The following is a 23,193-nucleotide window of genomic DNA, read 5'->3' as shown; positions in this document are numbered from 1 at the left end:
AAGCGGATAGGGCTTTACCGTTTACGCTCCATATGTGAAACGATCTTTAGGCAAAAATTCCGGCAGGCGGCTATTTTTCTGTTGGTAAAACTGGCCTCTGGACCCATAATGACCGTTGGCTTATGAGCTTTTTCTGGAGATCATCTTGAGCCATAAAATCTCACTTCAAGAAGTTATAGCGGGTCCCGATTTTCTCGACACTTATCATTGCCCTCTTGAATGAGACGGAATGACCAAGGACCTTAAAAATGGGCAGCAGCGGCTTCCTATGGTCACGGGTAGCACGCTCGTCTTTTTTATGCACAGCTCCATATCAGAGTCCGAGAGGCCGCGGGGGTCCGATCGACTCCTCCCCCTTACGTTAGCGGCTGTTGAAACGCCAACAGACGGGCGACGGTTAAAAGTTGCAGCTGCTTTTGAACGACTGTACGGAGGGGTGAGATGGTGAGGCGAGCAGGTACGTGAAAATTGGTATCTAATCAATGTGTGCTGTGCCTTTGGCCTGGGCTAATCTTTGAACCCTGGGATGCAACAGTCATGATGGCTCCATCACTGGAGCTACAAACTCTAAAAAGATAGGCTTTCTCAGAATCCCTCATTACCCCCACCGAAAGGGCTCCATTACCCCCAAAGGGGGCATGCTCCACCATTTGCCGACCCCTGCCTTACGTACTTTTAACCCATATTTGGGAACAAATAATACCGGACTTTGGCAGCAAAAGATAAAATGTTTATCAGCAATACAGATTGTATCATACCTACAATACCTACATGGTCAAAATATGTCTAAAGATATGCCACACATTATGATGTTTGCCGTAGGATAGCTACATTGTTTCATCAGACTCAATGCAAATATAACTGGATTAATGTGTCTTACTTTCATAAGGTGCTGCAAATATTTCTTTCTTTTATGTCCCAATCCCGGGTCGAATTTTTCTCCCCCATTGATAAAAAATACTGAGGTATGTTTTTCAGTTACTGAACTACAGTGTAGTAGAGCGACATTTTCATTTAACTTGCCTATTCTTAGGAAGCGCAGTTTTGCATACTGCGCTACTTTCCATCGAAATCCGTGCTTCAGCTGATCGATATTTTTTCCTCCATAGCTAAATCCCATGGGTCCAATTTTCTCCGCCATGGATACAGAATACAGAGATGTGTTGCTCAGCTAGCGAACTACAGCGTAATATAGCGACATTTTCATGGCACTTTCCACGGATAACAGTAGTACTACTGTTATCTGTGCACTTTCCTATATGTCGCGAATTACTTTGACATTTCCGATGATACGAACGAGTACGTTACGTTAGATCGTTTAAATCGATGTGTTAAAACGAGCGAATCGAAACGTATTTACCGGATCACTTCATAAATGTATTCACACTCGCCAAATTCTATCGACCTCATTTTCGAAACTATCATTTTTACGCACATTCGTTGACCTCGGCACGTGACCTATAACAAATTCTGACATAGGCTCGTGCGCCCATTTTCGGGGAGCCACAGAGTCGGCGACATCCTCCCCCCTCACTGCGGAAACGGTCGTTAACTACACACGCGCCGGCTACAAAATACAAAACATAGCACTAATCGCATGAACGCATTCTACTAACACTGCGTTCGAACGTTGAACTTTGGACATCCTATTCCTCATCCGAGGCATCCAATACGCACAGTTTGACTACCGGTCGCACGTATGTGCCGCTCTTAGTCTTCAGCTCCACCGTTCTAACGCGACCGTCGGAACCGGGGAAGACCTTCACCACTCGTGCTAGCGGCCATCTTCCACGCGGCAAGTTGTTGTCGGTGACTAGCACAACGTCGCCCACCTGAACTCGTCGGCTCTCTCGCGACCATTTGGTCCTCTTCATCAGGGTTGGCAGATACTCTTTGTGCCAGCGTTTCCAAAAGTGCTCTGCAAGCTGCTGAGCATGACGCCATCGTCTCCGGAAACTCAGTTGTTCCCCAGAAAACATGCCTGGAGCGAGACTGGGAGAGTCGCGACCGAGAATCAAATGGTTCGGAGTCAAGGCCTCTGGATCATCTGCATCGGTGCTCACATACGTGAGCGGCCGACTGTTCAACATGAACTCGACCTCCATGAGAACAGTGCTGAGAACTTCATCTGTGACGAGCTGGTTGCCCAGGACGACGCGTAGTGCTCTTTTCACTGAAGACACCAGTCTCTCCCAGCATCCACCCATGTGAGGACTGCCAGGCGGGTTGAAGCTCCACTTGATGTTCTTCTGTGCCATCGTGTTGCTTATTTGTTCGTTGTTCCAGTTTCTGAGAGCATCACGAAGCTCCTTATCGGCTCTCTTGAAACTTTTCCAGTTGTCACTGAATATCTGAGCTGGTTTCCCGCGCCGAGCGATAAAACGGCGGAGTGCTAGCAGGAAACTATCAGTGTCGAGAGACGGGGTGGTCTCCAAATGTAGCGCTCTTGACGCCAGACAGGTGATAAGCAAGACGTACCGACGCTCCGTCCTGCGGCCTACACGCACTTGGAGAGGACCGAAAAAATCCAGTCCGACTGAGCTGAAAGCGTGCTGAGAATCAAATCTCGCTTCAGGCAGGTCTCCCATCAGAGGGGCCTGGGGGCGGCTGCGCAGTTTCTTGCAAACGGCGCATCCTCGTAGGTATGACTTGATGGTGCTCCTCGCCTTCGGAATCCAATACACCTGCCGAAGCTCATTCAGCGTGTGGTCGACTCCCGAGTGAAGCACTTGACGGTGAACTGAAGTCACTATGAGCCGAGTAACCTCGTGTCGTCTTGGTAGGAGAGCCGGGTGCTTGGCTGAGAATGGAAGTTGACTTGCTTGCAGCCGTCCTCCAACTCGAATGACTCCGCTTGAATCCAGCAGCGGCGTAAGCTGAAGCAGAGTGCTACTGACAGACACCGACTTCCCACGAGAGAGCAGGTCGATTTCCGACTTGAATGCGTCCTGCTGAGTTGCTTTGAGGATGTGGATTTCAGCGAGTCGCAGCTCCTCTGCAGACAGTGGTCCGTTGTTGCCACAGTCTCGATACTGAGCTGAGTGTCTGGCGATGAAGTTGCAGGCGAAGCGCAATACCCAGGCGGTAACACGCCTATAGCGGGTCCACGACGAGTGGCGAGCCGGGTCGACCAGCAGTGTCGGAACTGACTGTCCAACGGTCACGGAGCCCACCGTTTTGACTTCAGGATCGCTAGCACTTGGTTGGGCCGTTTTGGGAGCAGAAGGCCATTCAATTTCCGGTCTGTAGAGAAAGTTTGGACCCCGGAACCACCGGCTGTCAGAGTCGATCTCGGAAAGCGGCTGGCCTCTGGAGCATTCGTCTGCTGGGTTCAGGGAACCAGGGACATGCCTCCACTGATATGGTTCCGATCGGCTTCTGATCTCGGCTACTCTGTTTGCGACGAAGGTCTGGAACCGTCGAGCCTCATTGTTGATATAGCCGAGAACTACTTCACTGTCGGTCCAGTAGAACGTCTGGTTCACTTGAATCGTGAGGGCCGACTGTATGCTGCCATGCAGTCGTGTGGCCAAAACCGCGCCCTGCAGCTCTAACCGCACAATGGTCAGCATTTTCAGCGGTGCCACTCTTGTCCGACTCATCACCAGCGAGCAGGCGATTGTGCCGGTCGAGTCGATCTGCCTGAGGTAGCCGACGGCACCGAATGCCGCTTCCGACGCGTCGCTGAAGATATGGAGCTCTCTTCGAACGACTTCACTCTCCGGCGTAGCAAAACAGCGGGGGATCCTCAGTCGGGAGAGCTGCTCAGCTTCCATCTTCCATGCCGTCCATCGATGTGTATCGTTTTCATTCAGCTCAGAGTCCCATGACAGCTGCTGTTTCCAGAGATCTTGCATGAGAAGTTTCGCTCGAAGGGTGAACGGTGCGACCAGGCCGAGTGGGTCAAAGATCGATGCCGTGGTGGCTAGAACTCCGCGTTTGGTAGGCGGGGCAGTGCGTTTTTCTGGTCGATGAACACCGATCATGTCTGTCTCTGGATCCCAGGCTATACCAAGGACACGCTCGGACGGCAGCGGCATGGACATATCTGTTTTGGCATGAGCCCTGTCTTCAGGTGCTACTGACTCCATCACCTCTCGTGAATTGCTGACCCACTTCCGAAGCTTGAATCCACCTTCAGCGACCAGTTTGACGACAGTATGGAGCATCACTTTAGCCGTCTCCACGGAGTTCTCTGATGTAACGAAATCGTCCATATAGAACTGCCTTGCCACTACAGCGGCCTCATCACGAGAGAGCGTAAGCTCAGAGCCGTTCTTGATGACTAGTTGCAGTGCAAAACTGGCGATTGCTGGTGAGCATTTGGCTCCGAATATCGCTTTGTTCATTTCATACGTGTCAGGAGGTCTGTTCCGCTCCATGTCCCTCCACAAGAAGCTGAGGGCTGGTCGGTCACGCTGTAGAATTTGCACCTGGTGGAACATCTGGTCGATGTCTCCAGCGATTGCGACTGGCCGCTCACGAAACCGAATGAGCAGCCCAGGTAGGTCCTGCAGGAGATCGGGTCCAGTCAACAGGTGATCGTTCAGGGACGTGCCACTGAACTTGGCGGCCGCGTCGAATACGACCCGTATTTTGTCCGGCTTGTTTGGATTGCGAACCGCATGATGCGGCAGGTACCAGCGTTTTGAGCTCGGTTTCAACACTTCCGATTCTTCGAGCTTTCGGGCGTGACCGAGTTGCACGTAGCTTTCGATAGTTTCTTGGTATTTCTTTCTTGTCTCTGGACTTCTATGGAGAGATTTCTCGGTTCGCTCGAGTCGACGGAGCGCACCGAGACGGTTATCCGGCAGCGAGACGTCATCGTCTTTCCACAGCAGTGGGGCTTCAAGGCGCCCGTCCACCAGCTCGACCGTTTCTTCAAGGATTTTCAGAGCTCTTTGGTCTTCATACGATGTAGGCTTCACCTTGGAGTGTGTTGTTCCAAAAGTCTCCATGTCCCACCACTTCTGAACCAGGTTGGTCAGATCGAGGTCCTGTGCTGGGCTCCGATGAACATGCATCACGTGATGTTCTGACGATGGAACGAGGTTTGTTATCGTTCCGGTCAAAGCCCATCCAAAGTGCGTCTTTATGGCCACAGGCTGGCCAGGCTCTCCGATTCGAACCTCGCGCTGGATGATTCCTTCGATAATGTTTGCTCCAAGAAGGACCTCCACCTGCTCTGGCCTCGGAAGCGCGACGTCAAGCCCCTCCACATGACGCCACTGCGAACGTGCTGAGCTGCTGATGTATGGCACGGGAATATTCAGCCTCGGTACTGTCCACACTTCATTTGCCATGACTTCTGTTTCTTCCGATTCCCGAGCCAGGGGGGTGATTTTCATGGACGTTCTCAGAGCGATTCTCTGTGGCCCGGCTCCTTCGATACTGTTAAGACGGAGCGACTCCGATTCACCCGTCAGTTTGAGCTTTTTCGCCAGATTTTCCGTGCACAGCGAGGTCTGTGCACCGGAATCGAGAGCGGCGAATGTGTCGATGCAGCTGTGTTCGCCATGTACACGCACAGGTACTATTTGTAGCAGTGTCGTCCCTCCGAGACCTGAGGCTGCTGCCACTGTTCTGTTTGAACGTTCCTCAGTGCCGGCTGCACGAGAGAAGATTCTTTCGCTGCCGTGGAGCAGGTGATGGTGCCTTCCCTGGCACCTGTTCTCTCCGCATTTTTGCGTGGATCGGCACTGTCGAGACCGATGATCGGGCTGAAGATAGAGGAAGCAGCGCCCGCTTTCAGCGACAAACTTAGCGCGGTCATTTGGCGATTTTTGCAGGAAGGACGGACAAACGGCGAGATCGTGTCGCTCCCCACAGCAGCAGGGCTGCTCGTTGTGACTGACTTGCTGTCGACGTGTTGCGCTCTTGTCACTGACCTCAGGAGTCGTCGTTACAGCAACCGATGTCGAGTGAGTGCGGGGCGCGCGCCTGAAGTCAGAACTGGGGCGTGCCATGTTGCGATCTTGCGGCTGAGCAGGAACGGCCATTGCGATTCGAACTTGCAGTCCCAGCCAGCTATCAAAGTGTGTCATGTTTGGGCGCTCCGGCTCCATTTTGATGACCTCACGTCCCCACTCTCTTTTCAAGTCATTCGGAAGTTTGAAAATGATGCGACGTAGGTTCTCAGTACTGTTAAGGTCTCCGTGGAAACCCATGGCGTTCAGCACTGTGACCGCGGAGTGAACGGCGGCGTGTAGCTTTTCCAGCATGACCGGGTCCACATTTTTCATTGGAGACGTGTTGAAGACGGCACTGAGGCTTGCGCTCACGATATCGTCTTCTCTCCCGAATCGTTTCATCAGAGCTTGTAGAGCGGAAGGATACAGCGCTGCATCGAACATCATTCCTTCAACAGCCTGCTTAGCCAGACCAGTTACGGATGCCTGGAGATGGGCGAGTTTTTCAGCGTCCGATAGGCCTGGCTGGTCGTGGATGAGCGATTTAAAAAGGCCAATCCACTGGGGTCACTCAGTGGCCTTACCGCTAAACTTTGGGAGCTGAATCTGCGGGACACTCCGATAGCCCGAGTGACCATTTCTCGGCGGTTCTGTGTCTTGTGGCCTGTTCGCAGCTTCCAATATCCATGATGTAGCTGTCTGACCCCGAGTCAGCTCCGGCGCCGGCCGATTACCAGTTTCCGTTTGAGACTTATCAGCCACAGGGGTGTCAGCTTCGATTGCAAGTCCTTCTTCTGCTGTTCCAACTCGTTCTTGTTCTTGAGAAGGTCCAGCGAGTTCGTTTTCGCCGTCAAAATCGTGCCGCCGTTCCCACTGAAGTTCATTTTCTGCTGCCTTACGCAGCTCCGCTTCTCTTGCTGCGAGATGTGCAGCATCTCTGGCTTCGGCGATTCGTGCCTCTCGATCTATCTCTCGTCTCTGCCTCTCTAAGTTCTCTTTCAGCTCGTCTCTTTTTCTTTCTTCTTCTATCCGTAGTTCGAGCTGACTGAGCTCCATTCGTTTCAGGGATGCTCCGATTTCGGCTTCCTTTGCGGCCGCAGATCGACTTGACCGACTGGAGACAGCAGACTGTGACTTCGAAGTTGTTTTGCTTGTTCCTGACTCTGACGACGCTAATTCCCCACGGGATCTTAAGTGTTCACGAATGCGTTCACAAATCTTCTGATGTGCTTCTTCGACGTCTGTCATGTATTCTTCGGTCTGATCCTTTTCACGGTCGTCATCTTTTAGGCTGTCCGTGTAGCTGTCATTCACTTCACTTACAGCGTCTAGAGCCTCATCAAGCTCTTTAAGTAAGCCTTCGATTTGGCTTCGGCTTCCCGATGTGTCGATCAAAGTATCAGCCCGTTTACACAGTCTTGTAAACTGAGCCTTCTTTCGACTTCTCAGTTTTCTTAACGAAGCACTATCCATTGTCGGAAAGACAATTACAAAAACAGACTGTGCAAAAGGCTTACGTTACAGCTCGAGAAGGGCATGCCTCATGCTCATTACGTTAAACGTCAGAGACATGCAAAATCGAGCGCAAGTATTTCACGATATCGAACGTTAAGCGATCCGGCCCGGAGGACCAAAAAATGTCGCGAATTACTTTGACATTTCCGATGATACGAACGAGTACGTTACGTTAGATCGTTTAAATCGATGTGTTAAAACGAGCGAATCGAAACGTATTTACCGGATCACTTCATAAATGTATTCACACTCGCCAAATTCTATCGACCTCATTTTCGAAACTATCATTTTTACGCACATTCGTTGACCTCGGCACGTGACCTATAACAAATTCTGGCATAGGCTCGTGCGCCCATTTTCGGGGAGCCACAGAGTCGGCGACACTATATTTTCATACTGCGCTATTTTCATCGAAATACATGCTCTCGCTGGCTTTAGTTCTCTGAAGTGAGCGTCGCGCCCGGCGCTGTGGCCGCGGCTGGCGCATAACGACTACGGCAATGGATCTCAAGAGCTTACGAGGTGCTTTCAAAAAGTTCCGGGCCCGACCATGAAGGAGCAGAGATGCGGCGTCTCTGTACTTATTAGACCAAATTTGTTCATTTGTTCAAATAAACACCGTTAAGTCTAAAAAATTTCGCGCAGCGCTTCGCGAGAGCCCTCAGGGCCTCCATGCTCAAGTGGGTTTCGGACCCATCCGGCACGGTCGATGACGGCTGGTTGTGTCTCCCTGCTGTCAGCGAAGTTGCCACTGCTAAGCAATGTCCTTATGTTGGGTAAGAGATGGCAACCAGACGGTGCAAGGTTCGGAGAAAAAAGTGGGTGCGACAACAACTTGAAACCACAGCTCACCGCTTAGGTTATCGTCACCCCGGTCATGTGCGCATGTGCGAGGTCGTGGATCAGACGCACACTTTTTGTCAGCTTTCCTAGTCTGTCCTCGATCAGTTTTTCAGCCGATGAGGCCTATGAATGGCCTTGATTGAAAGCATCGCATGTCAACAGTCTGACGAGGCTCCAGGCACAAGTATCGTTCTGGGCCATTAGCCATCGTAGTGAGTCGGTTAAGCCACAGGGGACAGTAGGACATGTTACCCACTCGGGCGATACGTGGCCGCCAGCGATCCTGACAATGCTACCAAGGCTTCCATCACACAAAGCGAGCACATGGTTTACAATCGAGCCAGTATGTCTCGTAGAACTTGTGTTCAGAAAAAATTCGCGCTAATGCACTGAACAAAACGTCACGGAGACGATGGTCCCCATCAAAAGCATCCCTGAGGGCAGCAAATTGCGAACGGCGCAAGTCGCAACAGTGCCTGAACATTGGGGATATTAAGTGCTTTCATCAGCGATGAGTGATGAGCACTTCGCGGTAGCCTTAACGCTGCCTTAAGCGCAGTTGCCTGCCACCGTTCTGAGCGTTCGATATCCGCGGAACTCAAAAGGGAAATAGAGCAGCCATAGAGCATGGTTGGGGACACAATCGCACCCCAGAGAAAGGCTTTGTCTGCTCCCGGTAGAAGCGGACTGAACATACCAGCTGGGGACAGACCGAAAAATGCGCCTCTGCCCCTACGGATTCGTTCAGTTACGTGGTTAGCGCCCTGTAACTGCGAGCTCAGTTGGACTCCCAGGTGCTCTTTGGTTGATATCGGAGAGTTTGCCCACACAGATGCCAGCTGGGTATTTGCGTAATGAGCTCTGCGCCGAAAATGAAGCTGTGACTTTTTGTCATGTTAGGCGAATTGTGAACAAAATCTATCCTCCACTTGCTCGCGAAGCTAGCTTCCTTCGCGAGCAAGCGAAGCTATAGCTTCGCTTGAGCTGAATGTAACAACATTCAGCATGCCTTGCAAATCACTCGTGTTACCGGACATCAGAAGAATATCGTCAGCGTATGCCACTACTGGGATATGGTGGCCGAACAGGATGGGGCCGAGGCGAGAGTCATCAAGCTCCTGAATCAGTGGCATGAAGAACATGTTTGTTAAACATGGTGACAAGAGAGCTCCCAGTTTCGAATACTACACTATCGAAGGGAGGTGTAGTATTCATCATCAATTGTGCGCCCCTGTTTTAGAATGTTGACGAGCGGAACCCCATCAGCATCCCAAAATGCAACCACTTTAACCTTGCCGACTGACTTAAACACGTTGAGAAGTCGAGTGAGTATAACTTGAGACTTCACCGCCACTGAGTAACAGCCACATTTAGTGGCCGTTACTCAGTGTGCTTCTACTTGCGCTACTCGGTCACGCCCCCCAGGATCAACGTGTCGGACACCCACAATTCCTCCACGGTAACAAGTTGTTAAATAACATTTTTTAGATCTTCGATATAGGGGTTACAAAGTTCGCGTTACGCCTCCTTTGGAGCGTCCCTTTTCTCGTCAGCAAAGGGGGATACATCTTGCAGAGATGTTAAACATATCAAAACGCTGATGCAGAATGGGTTTGAGGTACCCGACAGACACCTCCGCTTCTGCTGCGTTGTTCTTCCCTATTAGAACCCAGGACATTTTTCACCTAAAAGTACTCATTTTTCACATTTCCTTGAGTCAATGCTGTTGATGGCTGGCCACTGTAGGGGTCACCCTTAACCCACGCCCCACTGGGGGGGACTATTCATAGCCCCCCTCCCGTTTTTCTGCAATAACTCCCAAACCGCTTGACGTATCGACGCTAAACTTGCAGTGCCTTCGGCTGCATCAATTTGACACCTCGTGTCAAAATTTGAACTTCGTACCTACCATAGATCGGCCGGAAATGACGTCAGAGTGACGTCATGTCCGGCCGATTTCGACGCAAAACATTCAATCACGGCAATCGCTCCCAAGAGCTCAGTTTTTAAGCTAGATCCAATTTCTTTGCATGATAGGACTCAGAATAGATTACGCTATCAAACTGCTATAACGGATTTTCAAAATTTCAAAAAATTTCGAAAATTATAAATAATAAAATTCAAAACTTATATTTTTATGTTTTTTCAAAACTTTTTGACTTTTCGAAAAAAAAAACGGAATATATGACTTACCTATGACTTACTGTAGCATGTTTTAGCTAAATATCTTCAAAAATGGCCAAGTTATACGCATTATTGCAAAAAAAAATCACAATTATAATTTTTTTTCAAATCAATTTTTCAGTACGTATTTGACATCGTGCACCAATATAAATAGCACTATCTTGTTCCTGAGCTCAAACTGCATCAAATACACCTTTGTTGTTGAAAAATTTTAACTTCAAAATTTGACCTTTTTTGACCTGAAAGTGACCTGACCTAAGCTAAATTAAACTGAAAATGACCTCGAATGACACAAACGACATCAAATTCGAAATATATGGCCTAAATGGACCATAAACATGTGTCACGTGACCGACGCATAATATAATATTTCCGTGACCTGTGATGACCTGATCCTGACCTGAAAATCAAAGTACATGTTTGGTACCCTCAGGGTATCTAAAACATCTGTTAACGAGTGTGTAAACCAAAAATGAGCCTGATCTGACTTCTAAGACGGCGGCCAGAGCCCAAAATGTGAGCAAGCCAAAATGTTAATAATTTTTACTTTGACCTGACCTTGTGACGTCATCAGTGACCTCGAGGTCAATGAAATTAGGTTTCGCTCGACAGTTTTTCCTGGGCTATCAGACACCGTTTGAATTTTGACGATCGGCCCAGTAGTTTCGGAGTTAGGAGGGGGCTATGGAGAGCCCCCCCCCCCAGTAGGGCGTGTTGTTTGTTTGTTTGTTTGTCGTTTATTCATGATTATGGGCATGGACAATGGACAGAAATAAAGTTGAATTGGTGCAAAAGCATAAACTTATTACGAGGCACCTCTTCAACAAAACAAAACGAAACAGAGCATCACCGAAATAAACACACACACACACCAGGTCCCACGCGCAACCCCGCCGCCCCGACAGACCCTCCGACCACTATAGCTGGACCACACGCGCTCCGCCAGCCTGCGGCCTCCCCCTAACTTTGTACGGCGGCCCGTCTGGCCAGACCGGGACGGTGCCGTTCCATGGCATATGCCGTCCCGGCCCCGGGGAGAGCTGTGGGATACCTCCCCGGGCCGGGGAGATCTGGTGGATACCTCCCCGGCGCTCCAGACGGGCCGCGAGCCCCCGCCCGCACCCCCGGAAAATCATCTTTCCCGGGGGTGCCCCCTAACCACCGCCCGGGCGAGGGGAGCGCCGACCCTCGCCTACGCCTACGTGTTATACCTACGCAGACCCCAGTGGGGCGCGGGTTAATGAGATGTGGTCCAAAATTGAATGCAGAGATGCCCACTTTTAAACGCTACTGTAAGAAAGACGAACTTCAGCATGTGTTGTCACTAACTTTTGGTGAATAACGCTTGAAGCCCTTTTTATGCAATACTATGAACCAAATCACTGTTCTCTTCTGCGTTTCGCCCATCCTGACCGGGAATGCGCAAACTATGTTACGATTAATTAGCAGCCTGAAGCAATCACAGGGCAGATTGGTTAATGACTACAAAAGTGGACATCCCAATAACACAGCACTGAACACACCGCGTTGCAGGCTGAAATTTCAACTCCTTCATGGCTGGGCCCAGGGGGGTACACTCCGGCTGTTTAGCATTACGAAAAGTGGTGACAGACGTTTGTGGAGGATTGTCGACGAATTCTTGTTCCGCGAGCAGTACTTACGCGCTAGCGCAAAATCCACCAATCAGCGCTCGGCAGTACTCGACGCTGATTGGCCCGATGCTCGTGACGAAATTGCGGGGGACCGCAGCTATTCTCTATGGATCCGAATAGGCTTTTGGATTTCGGAGGGGTTTCTTTGAGATTATATGCTGTTTCGAGCTGTTTTCGAGTTGACATATATTTCTTATGACTGTTAGCTATATAATGACACCATAAAATCATGATTTTTTAATCAATATTACCGATGTAATATCGGCCGAAAAGACATGCTGTCATGACACGGACTGCCCTGCGGCTAATGTGGGGCCCCTAGTGCCAGCGTATGGTAATAATGGGTTGACGAAAGGTTATTGGAGACTCTTAGAGCCCCACCGGCCACCAGGATCCAGTATAGGGTCATCAGAGGCCGGGAACGTCCATCCGGGGTCTGAGTAGGCCTATCATAGGGGCATACGAACATGGGTCAATGTAGATCCATTAGGGGCCGTTGAAGGGCCATCATTGTTCAGCGTGGGCCCGTAATTACCTCTGATGGGCATATGTCGTGCCCCGATGGACTCACGCTGGCCCCTGATGAGCCATCACCAGCCCCTAATAGGTCTACAAAACCCCCTGCTGGGTCTAAATTGGTCACTGATATGCCCAAATGGCCACTGAGATACCCGTACAACATCCCCTGACTGCACCTGATGGGCCAATGCCGTCCCCTCGTGGCCCCACCACGGCTCTTGAATGGCCCCTTCAAGTCCCCTGAAGTGCCTTTATTGGCCTAAATGGACCCCTGATTGGCTTAGGTGGTCCTTAATGGTCCTATATGGCCCCCATGAGCCCTCAACGTCCCTAGACAGCCTTACATTATATGCCACTGGGCCCTGTTGGGTCAGCACCGGCCCCTGATAGGCCCAGGCCCATGTCACTCCACTTTTGATGACATCATAAGGGTGCCTCAAGACAATAATGGCGTGGTGCGCCACAATCGCTTCCAAGCTTCTTGCCAACAGCTGCCATTTTTGAAAATATTATTTTGAAATAAAGTTACAAATAATAAAAATATTGTAATAAAGTTATTCATCATATCAATACGTTATCTAAAAACATACTGAAAAATGATTTATTTATAGTAAAAATATAAGCTCGATGCGTTTTTACGTTCCTTTTCCGCTACTGCAGAGGGTTTTTGAATCGCCTATATCTTCAAAACCGGCCATTTCTTAGCATATTGCTGCTCTTTTTTGTCGCTAGAAAATTAGTTGGGCTTTCGAGTGACATCAACGGTTGAGCAATATGTGAAAAATAGCATCAATAATCTTCAAATGAAGTTTGTCATTTTTACGTTGTTAAGGAATGGAGTACCCCTTGCGAGCATCAGGGATGACGTCACTCAGGATCTGTCTCTGATTGGTCGGCGGGGGAGTGACTGTACCTTCTATATATGGCCTTGGATAGGCCTGCACTGGACCCGCCGGACCTATACCGACCCATAATGGGCCTATGTCGAGCCCTCATGGGCCTCCGATGACCACACGCCGGCATGTGTGGCCCCATCAGCAGTGGCCGTCTATCCCATGTACTTACGGTCTTTTTGGCCGATGTGACACCGGCAGTATAAAAAAAATATCATGATTAAATGTCATTATTACATAGTCAAAAGTCACGGAAAGAATATCCAAGCTCAAAAATGGCCTCAAACCCAACAAAAACTGATATAAATCCCCTTCAAAAGTCATAAGTCAATGAAACGCCATAGGGCAATAGCTGCAGTCCCCCGCAATTTCGTCACGAGCATCGGGCCAATCAGCGTTGAGTATTGCCGAACGCCGATTGGTCGATTTCCGCTAGCTTGTAAATGCTGCTTGCGGATATAGTCTTGAACAAGTGAGGGTCGCGGCAACTAAATATTGCTTGTCACCACTTTTTCTTCGGGAGCGTTCTACCTGGTTTATATAGCCTTGGCTGGGCCCGAAACTTATTTAAAGGCCATCGTAGGGCAAAGGCAGGAACAGGACGCGGGCGATAAGAGTACGCATCAGCTGTGTCGGTTGCCTAGCAACGCAGGTTTGTCGAGTTCATGAAGTGACATGAAGCCGCTAGTGCATGTTTGTCACCAACGGAACGTGGGCGTTGTGCGGCGACACTGCTGAGTTTAACCCGCGCCCTGGTGGGGTCTGTTTATGGTGGGGTCTGTGGTGGGGTCTGTTAACAATTGGGTAAATTGGGGTCCCTGGCTCACAACTCCAACACCGGTACATAGAGGCTGCTACTACGGTGTAGGCTTTCCCAAGTTATACTAGACACCAAGTGCGCGTTCACGTTTCTTGTTCCACACAATATACCTATGTAGGTACCGTTCGATATTGAGTAGGTATGGACTAAACCCTATCGACCACACACGGGCGAAAAGGCCTCCATTTCCCTCTCCTTCTCCCTCCCACTCTTTCCCCCGTCTCTCTCTCTCTCCCTCTCTCTCTCTCTCTCTCTCTCTCTCTCCCACTCTTCTCCCTCTCTCTCCCACTCCCTCTCCCTCCCTCTCCCTCTCCCTCTCCCTCTCCCTCTCCCTCTCCCTCTCCCTCTCCTTCTCCCCCTCTCCACTCGCACTCGCACTCGCACTCGCACTCGCACTCGCACTCGCACTCGCACTCGCACTCGCACTCGCACTCGCACTCGCACTCGCACTCGCACTCGCACTCGCACTCGCTCTCTCTCTCTCTGCTGCCTATGTGACGCTCTCTGTACTATTTACCACCACTAGGTGACCGGCCGTCTTGTCCTTGTGGATGGCCGCCGCTGGATTTCGCACCAGGTCGATCGTGCCCGCCTTGCCCCCCTTCATACTGTGCGTGAGGCTGGCAAAAAAAGGACGGCGCCGCTCGTCAGTAAGGACTCAAAGCCGCACTGTGACCACAGCTGCACACAGGTGACACAATCACAATTACACGAGGGTCATAGTCACACAATCACGGGTACACGAGGGTCACACAATAACAATTACACGAAGGTCAAATAGTCACAATAAAAGTAGAATTACGCAATCACAATTCACAACCACACGTAGCAATAGGGATCTTATAATAACTAGAGACAGATGCCCTCGGGTCAAAATTCCCCGCATATCGTTGGCGTTTTCCAAGATAGGGTAAAAAGTCAAGGGTAAAATAGCAGGTTTTTGCATTACTGGCCTTGGTGCCCAGCTGGTGAAGAATGGATTCAACTTGATCGCACAGGACGAGTCATTGAGCTATCAAGACGGGATGCATCGGAAGTGATACCATGCAAAGGTCAAAATCAAGGTCAAGGTCACAATTTTTATTTGGAAAGGTCAACTGTGGTGCTAACCTTAACCCGCGCCCCAGTGGCGGTCTCAGCCAACTTCGCCCTAGTGGGGGGGGGGGGGGCATATGTTACCACCCACCTCCAACTCAAAAACTAAGAGGGCTACGAGTACAAAGACGCGGTAAAAAAAGCAGTCGATAGCTCTCAATGCGTACGTTTGAAAGTATTTCGGTCATTTTTCATTTTAGAGCAATATTGGGGTCACCAGAGGTCATCAAAGGTCAAAATTTGCGAATTGTCATCATATTTTTCAGAAAACATGCCATTATCTCCGGAGCTATGATAGCTAGAAAAACGCATGGAAAAGCAATCGATAGCTTTTGAGCTCTTCTTTTGATAAGGTCATCATCAAAAATGACCTCAGGTCAACGGTTTAGCCTCCAGAGGGCAAAAACTCCAAAAATAGCTGTTTTTTCGAAAAGCGTTTTTCGACAATAACTTATGACTAAAAAAGCCACGACATCTCTATAGCCAGAATCGTGTTCCTCTCGCCGAGACGCGTCGAATGAACTATAAGTTGACCTCAGGTCAAGGTCATGACCTGACCGGAAAAGGTCATGTTGCATATCAGTCGATGCGTCTCGGCAAGAGAAACACAATGAGGCCATCCCCAGCGTTCTATCTCTTTTCAATCGAGAGTTATTGACAAAAATCTGTTTTTAGCCTCAAATGACCTCGGATGACCTTTTTAGAGGCTATCGGCAAAAAAAAGACACCTTGGTCGTCACGGGTGGTCCAAATCATTGTGATTCCGAAATATTTGGACTGTTCCTATGCGTACACACGGATCTAGAGGCATTTTCGTTTTTCTCCATTGACTTGTAATGGAAAGGTCACGCCACTGGCCTGACCCTAGGTCATGGATATGAAAAATCTGAGATATACAAATTATAGACGCCCATAACATCATACAATCCACCAAGTTTGAAATCTCTCTGACAAACACTGCAGGCTGGACATGATTGCAAACTTTTTTAGGCTTGGTCAGCTAACTTGACCTGGTGACCTGACCTGACATGACCTGGGGTCAAAAATTTCACACCTTGTCCATAATTGATGTACAGAAAGCTACTCCACGCGGCGCGACGCTACGCGCCGCGGTTTTTTATTCACACGCAAAAAACGCGACAGGGTGGTAACATAATGCCCGTTTTTCGTTGCCTTCATTCATTTCGTTTTCGCTCTTTCTGGACCGAGCGACATCACTTTCATGCCAATTCATTAACTTTTTTGAAGGTGGGAGGGTCCCTTTAAAACTGGACATAATTTGATAAAAGATGCAATTTCGATAATTTATCAAAGTTCATGCATAAAAACATTTTATTGTTAGCAAGTTTTTTTTTCAAAGTTTTCTGATCGGAAGTGTCGCTGGTGGTGAAGTTGAGCGAAGTCGGATTTACATAGTTTGGCAAAAATACTTATGATGAATTGTAAGTTCAAACACCTGCAATTGCCAGTTTTTAGTGAAACAAGCCTAGTACCTAATTTGTATTCGTTTCGGGCTACACTGAGTAAAAAAATGTTACTGTGGTGTGGTAAAAAAAAAAATTAAGAAGATTAGAAATGACACTTCGCCAATACCTAAAACAAGCCTCTGACCTGCAAATGACCTTTGTAAAAATTATAGACCTTGTTCATGTGTACATACTGTGTAGTGTGTACCCCATGCCGTTTACCGCCTATGGTGGGGTGGATATCCGCCCCCCGTAGGTTCTAAATTGGCGCGGACCCCCGTCGGTGAGCGGGTTAAGAATGTTTAGAACGACCTTTGTCCAAAAGAGGCGCATTTTAATTTTCTCCAATTGACTTTTTATGAAGAGGACGCAAAATCGACCTGACCTGACCTGAGGTCACAGTGACAGATTTCAAAATTCCGAGTGCATTTTATACATCTTGCTAGTTCTATCAATCGCCGAAAGTTTCATAGCGATCGTTTTGTCGTTCTAGCTAAAGCGAGCATTGGGACTTTTTTCTGAAGCAAGGTCACTTGACGTAACCTGGTGACCTGACCCTGAACGACCCGAGTCTGAAATTTTACGCGTGCAGAAAAGATGTATGAACAGGTGTGAACAGGTATGAACAGGTGTGAACAGGTGTGAACAGGTGTGAACAGGTGTGAACAGGTGTGAACAGGTGTGAACAGGTGTGAACAGGTGTGAACAGGTGTGAACAGGTGTGAACAGGTGTGAACAGGTGTGAACAGGTGTGAACAGGCCAAAAAAGTCGGCGCTGCACACCGCCGTGTTTGAGATATTTGCAAAAAAACTAGTGGGGAGGGGAGGGCGTAAAAATGTCCGCCTTCCTTAGCACGCCGCGGGTTAACCACAGTTCTCGGTAAATTAAAACATTGACCTCAAAACTCAGCGATGAAACTGCAAGGTATGCAGGCTATTGCTGCGGTACGAGTCCACATGTGTAGTTATGTGCGGGTGCTGCAGTGTGGGCGGCAGAGCCACCCTCGCCCCGCCACCAGCCGGGCCGCTAACCTGCTCTCGCTGACGATCTCGATGGGCACCTTCTCTGCGCTGATCTCGGCCAGCTTGGTCACCAGCTCAATCACGTGCGGACAGATCAGGATCAGGTCTCCCTGAAATGGCCGCACCACAATCAGCTTCCTCCACTCGTTCTGCGCCGGATGGTGCGGCTAACAGACGCCGTCAGTCGCGACACGCCCACCCGCCCTGAGCCGGGGCTCAGGGACGACACGCCCACCCGCCCTGAGCCGGGGCTCACTGACGACACGCCCTGAGCCGGGGCTCAGGGACGACACGCCCACCCGCCCTGAGCCGGGGCTCACTGACGACACGCCCTGAGCCGGGGCTCAGGGACGACACGCCCACCCGCCCTGAGCCGGGGCTCACTGACGACACGCCCTGAGCCGGGGCTCAGTGACGACACGCCCACCCGCCCTGAGCCGGGGCTCACTGACGACACGCCCTGAGCCGGGGCTCAGGGACGACACGCCCACCCGCCCTGAGCCGGGGCTCACTGACGACACGCCCTGAGCCGGGGCTCAGGGACGACACGCCCGCCCGCCCTGAGCCGGGGCTCAATGACTCCCACGTGGTAACAGTTGGCAGTGTCCATAGACTGAGCAATTTTCTCGACCACCAGTCACCTTCCCTCCCCTCTCACAGAACCTTACTGCCACCGGTCGGTGCCCGCACCTTTTCCTTGCCGTTCTGGTCGGGCGCCACCTTCTTGAGCAGCAGCAGCTGGTCACTCTCTGCCGTCACCGTCAGCTGCACGTTCTCCAGCGCGAAGCGGTCCTTCAGCTTGGGCTTGTCGTGCACGTCCAGTACGTAGACGCCCCTCTTAGTGGCCACGATCCAGCGTGCGCGCGGCTTGTAGCCGTGCCGATCGTACTTGGTCACCGGCGCCACATACTGGCGGCAGGGGCGGCGGGGGGGGGACGACCGTCAGAGCAGCGGCGGCAGAGGCGAGGAATGGGGCAGGGGCGGCAGGGGCGGGGAGGGGCGGCAGGGGTGAGGAGGGGCGGCAGGGGCGGGGAGGGGCGGCGCGACTGTCAGGGGCGGGGAGGGGCGGCGCGACCGTCAGCGGCGGCAGGGGCGGTAGGGGCGGGGAGGGGCGGCAGGGGCGGCAGGGCCCGGAGGGGTCGGGTGGACGGAACGGTGGGCTGAACGAGCATACACTACTGTCTTCAGAGATGAGATGAGCAGAAATTCGAGTGTCCAGCAATCTGCCAGCTTGTCTTAAATGTAGGAATACAAAGCTATCAAATTCATGAACATTACACGTTGTGATGATACCACACCCTGCAAATTTTGTGATTCCAGGTCAAGATCCAAGGCAGCGGGGAACAACTGGAATGCCTCTTGTATTGCTGACTTGTACCTCAATGTCGTGCCGCCTCTGTTGCGGGTTAAAATGCGCGCGTCAGCGCTGGCTGTGACCTCGCTGAACTTCGTGCCGGCAGCTGACCTCACCTTGACCTCGCTCGAGTCGACCTTGGTGACAGCGGCGAGCACGGCCGGCCGGAGCGGCTCGTGCTCGGCGGAGAGCCGGCTGGTGCGGAACGGCTCTGCCACCGTCTTCGGGTAGCCGGCCTTCCTGCCTGCCGGCCACCGGACACAGCGCGGCCCGTCAGCCGCGGCGGGCCGGCGCGCCGACACCTCAGCGCACCAACATTTACTCGACATTTACACAATGGAAAGCCAAAATAACTGGGGCAAATTGGATTATTTCAATGTTATTATGTCCCAAAATTAATTACAAGTATATGCAAAATGTTCCTGGACAGCAGTAAACAAAACACCTAAACAAGATACTGAGCGCCTCTTAAAATAAACGATAAAACAAAACCTGCATGACAAAGCAGCATTGTAGCGAGCAAACATCGCTAAGAACCGATGAGTAGGGTGCCGGATAAAAGTCAGTCGGGGCCTTATCTCGTTATCTCGAGCACGACGGGGCCCATTGCGCTAAAATTTGGTACACCGTTAGGGGCCCTCTCTCTCGCTCTCTCACAAACGCTCGCTCGTCTGTCGCCCCCAACAGGTGTCTCACTGGTATATGCATTCTTATTAACATTTTGCATCTAACTCGACACGGAATACAGCGAGGTTCTCAGATAGCGCGCACCTCCCGAGCTCACCTTTGAACAGTTTCTCGGCCAGCACCTTCTGTTCGAGGGCGTACTTCCTGTCTGGCGGCAGGTGTCGCACGTAGCGGCGCGTCAGCCACCGGAGGTGCAGCGGACGCAGCAGCCGGTCGGCCTCGCGGCAAGGCGGCGGCGCCGGCGGCCACGTGCGCTCCAGCACCGAGCGCGGCAGAGCGCCGGCCAGCCGCTTCAGCCACTCGCGGCGCACCACGCGCACGAAGCGCCGGTTCACGTCGTTCTCGGGACCGTTGCGTGTGATGAACCCGGTGACGAACCTGCCCAGCAGGCCCTCGGTGAACAGAGACCGTTCGCACGTACGTAGGTGTGGCGTGCAGCACGTTTTCCAGACGTTATTATGTGTACGCGATTATATGTCCTATTCAATAGGAAAGGGCATGATACGATTACGATAATGCCAAAAATAGTAACCGGCTCTCCGGGCAATTCGAGATCTTCGACTAGCCACCACATCACGGACAGGCTCCGACAACAGAGGGCTGCTCTTATTGTTGTAAAACATCCATTTACCTAGCCGGGATGTGTGCTATGTAGTATGTACATTGTACATGCATGTTTATATGTTTGATACATACCTGGCAGGATGTAACCGGGCCCGAGCTTACCGTCTGACCACGCTGACAGCCCAGCGGCGCTTACCGTCTGACCACGCTGACAGCCCAGCGGCGCTTACCGTCTGACCACGCTGACAGCCCAGCGGCGCTTACCGTCTGACCACGCTGACTGCCCAGCGGCGCTTACCGTCTGACCACGCTGACTGCCCAGCGGCGCTTACCGTCTGACCACGCTGACAGCCCAGCGGCGCTTACCGTCTGACCACGCTGACAGCCCAGCGGCGCTTACCGTCTGACCACGCTGACAGCCCAGCGGCGCTTACCGTCTGACCACGCTGACAGCCCAGCGGCGCTTACCGTCTGACCACGCTGACAGCCCAGCGGCGCTTTTCGGCGTCTTTCATGGCCAGGTGTCGGCGGATGTACTTCTGAACGACGATCGCGCACTCGCGCTGCCTGCCAACGAGACGACAGCATGTAGCGCTCAGTCTATGAGCCGAGCATAGGTCGCTACTATAAGCACCGATCGGAATCCCGATTTTGTCCACTGACTATTCTGAATTCGGTTGGACGAAGCTAGCTGACTTTGGACAAATACGGAAAATCACTTACCACACTAAACATTTTTATTGAACATTTGTGCTCGACAAAAGACAACTTTTCTAGTACGGTGATAACAGGCAATTTCGGATCACTGAAAAGAGCATTTAAAACAAATTGATAGTTGATTTCGGGACGAAAATTCGACAAACACTTTCCGAAACTAGCACTTGACACTTCTATTTTCATTATCAAGCTTTCGGAAAGTTTTCGGACTTTGGAATCAAAACATGCGTTGGACACATTTTGGATCAAAAGAAGCCATGATTTTGGATATAGGACGGATATTGGACAACCTTTTCTGAAAATGGCACCACTGTTCTTAACCCGCGCCCGGCTGGGGGTCCTGGAATTCCACGCCCTGCTGGGGCGGGGGTGTTTGAACACCCCCCTTCTAACTCGGCTCCTGGGCCACGCAGCGATACGCGGAAGGCGGCGTTCGAAAGAGCGTCAAAAATAATGATGAAATCACTTCGGTCAATTTTTTGGTCAGGTCAAAGGTCAGGTTACCAGAGGTCATTGAAGGCAAAATTTCGCCGATTTCCAGGTCGAGTGTCGACAATTTCCAAGAAGCCAACGCATAACTCGGGAACCAATAGAGCTACAGCGCTGCGGAAAAGCACATTCGATAGCCCTATTAACGCGCTTTCTGAACAATTCTCTCAGATTTGACCTAACGTCAACGGTTTTGCCTGCAGGGGGCAAAAACTGCAAAAATAGCCGATTTTTTCGGAAAGAGTTTTTCTGCAATAACTTTTGACCCAAGCCTTGTACGAGCTTACTTTTACCGGCATCGTGTTCCTCTCGTCAAGACGCATCGAATGAACAATAACTTGACCTTGAAAGGTCAACTTGAAAATTTGACCTCAGGTCAAGGTCATGACCTGACCGGAAAGGGTTATGTTGCATATCAGTCGATCCGTATCGTCGAGCTGAACACATCTAAGGCGTTTTCATCGCTCTAGCATGCCTCTATCAAAAGTTATTTGCGAAAAACTGTTAGATACCATTCGTGACCTAAGATGACCTCAGGGGCATAAACAGGGGTCACGGACACCATTTTCGTGTTCAGTGTGTCTAAACCACTCGTAATGCAGTGTTTTGGAGTGTTTATAATGTCTTTCGTCCAAAAGAGACGCATTTCAATTTTCTCCCATTGACTTATAATGGGGAGGGCGCAAAATTGACCTGACCTTAGGTCATCGATATCAAAATTCTGAGATATACATTTTGTACATGTTATTGCTCTTAGTAATCGCTGAAAGTTTCAAAGCGATCGGTCACTCGGTGTAGCTATGGCAGACATTGAAACTTTTTTATGAGGTGAGGTCACTTCAAGTGACCTGGTGACCTGATCTTGAATGACCTTAGGCTGAAATTTTCACAACATGTGTAAAATTAATGTATGATAAGGTGTACCAAAAACGGCCGCCGCCACCGTTTTTTTTTTTTGATATTTGCGAAAAAACACAGGGGGTGTTCAAACCCTCCCCCCCCCCCCCAGCAGGGCGCGGGTTAACCCTCGCCCACCTATTCAGCTCGCCCGGCCCGGGTGATGCAACCCCCGGTAAGGTTTTTCGCAAATAGGGTAAAATCGGCGGCTCCTACCAAATTTGGCATATCCTCTGGGGCATTCTTTTGACACCTTCTCTGAAAGTTTCAGGTCTCAGTAATTTCAGGTCATGTCACCAGTAATTACGTGAACATACTTTTTCGTCTCCTAGCAATGTAAAAAACGGCGGAAACATAGAAACCACATAAAACTATATGTTTTACTTAATCCTTATCTAGTTGCAATGCATGACATAGGCGTTCCGGCATGATTGACACCATGTCAAGAGCTGCTGGCCAAAGCTCAGCCCACGTCTCCTGTCCTGACCGATTGCCCCACGGAGCTGTCCAGTGAGGCAATCGGTATTGGTGGCTCCTTGCAGCTTTTAGACGGTCTCCTGAGGAGC

The 23,193-nt window shown here is 50.7% G+C and overlaps 1 protein-coding gene across 1 annotated transcript in view; it reads right to left on the bottom strand.

Moving 5' to 3' along the window:
- LOC122363169 (unconventional myosin IC-like) overlaps positions 1-23,193 on the bottom strand; it is a 117,748-nt gene that overhangs the window by 3,826 nt on the left and 90,729 nt on the right. Inside the window, exons 16-21 of the mRNA XM_043358819.1 lie at positions 20,993-21,091; positions 20,058-20,338; positions 19,390-19,517; positions 18,610-18,828; positions 17,929-18,029; positions 14,853-14,955 (exon numbers count right to left, since the gene is read on the bottom strand). Of these exons, the coding sequence (XP_043214754.1) occupies positions 14,853-14,955; positions 17,929-18,029; positions 18,610-18,828; positions 19,390-19,517; positions 20,058-20,338; positions 20,993-21,091 (931 nt within the window). The remainder of the gene's footprint in view (positions 1-14,852; positions 14,956-17,928; positions 18,030-18,609; positions 18,829-19,389; positions 19,518-20,057; positions 20,339-20,992; positions 21,092-23,193) is intronic.

The sequence above is a fragment of the Amphibalanus amphitrite genome, unplaced genomic scaffold (assembly GCF_019059575.1).
Source record: "Amphibalanus amphitrite isolate SeventyFive unplaced genomic scaffold, NRLGWU_Aamphi_draft 000000F_arrow, whole genome shotgun sequence".
Taxonomy (NCBI): domain Eukaryota; kingdom Metazoa; phylum Arthropoda; class Thecostraca; order Balanomorpha; family Balanidae; genus Amphibalanus; species Amphibalanus amphitrite.
Note: the sequence above shows the minus strand (reverse complement) of the source record. Positions and strands in the feature narration are given on the sequence as shown.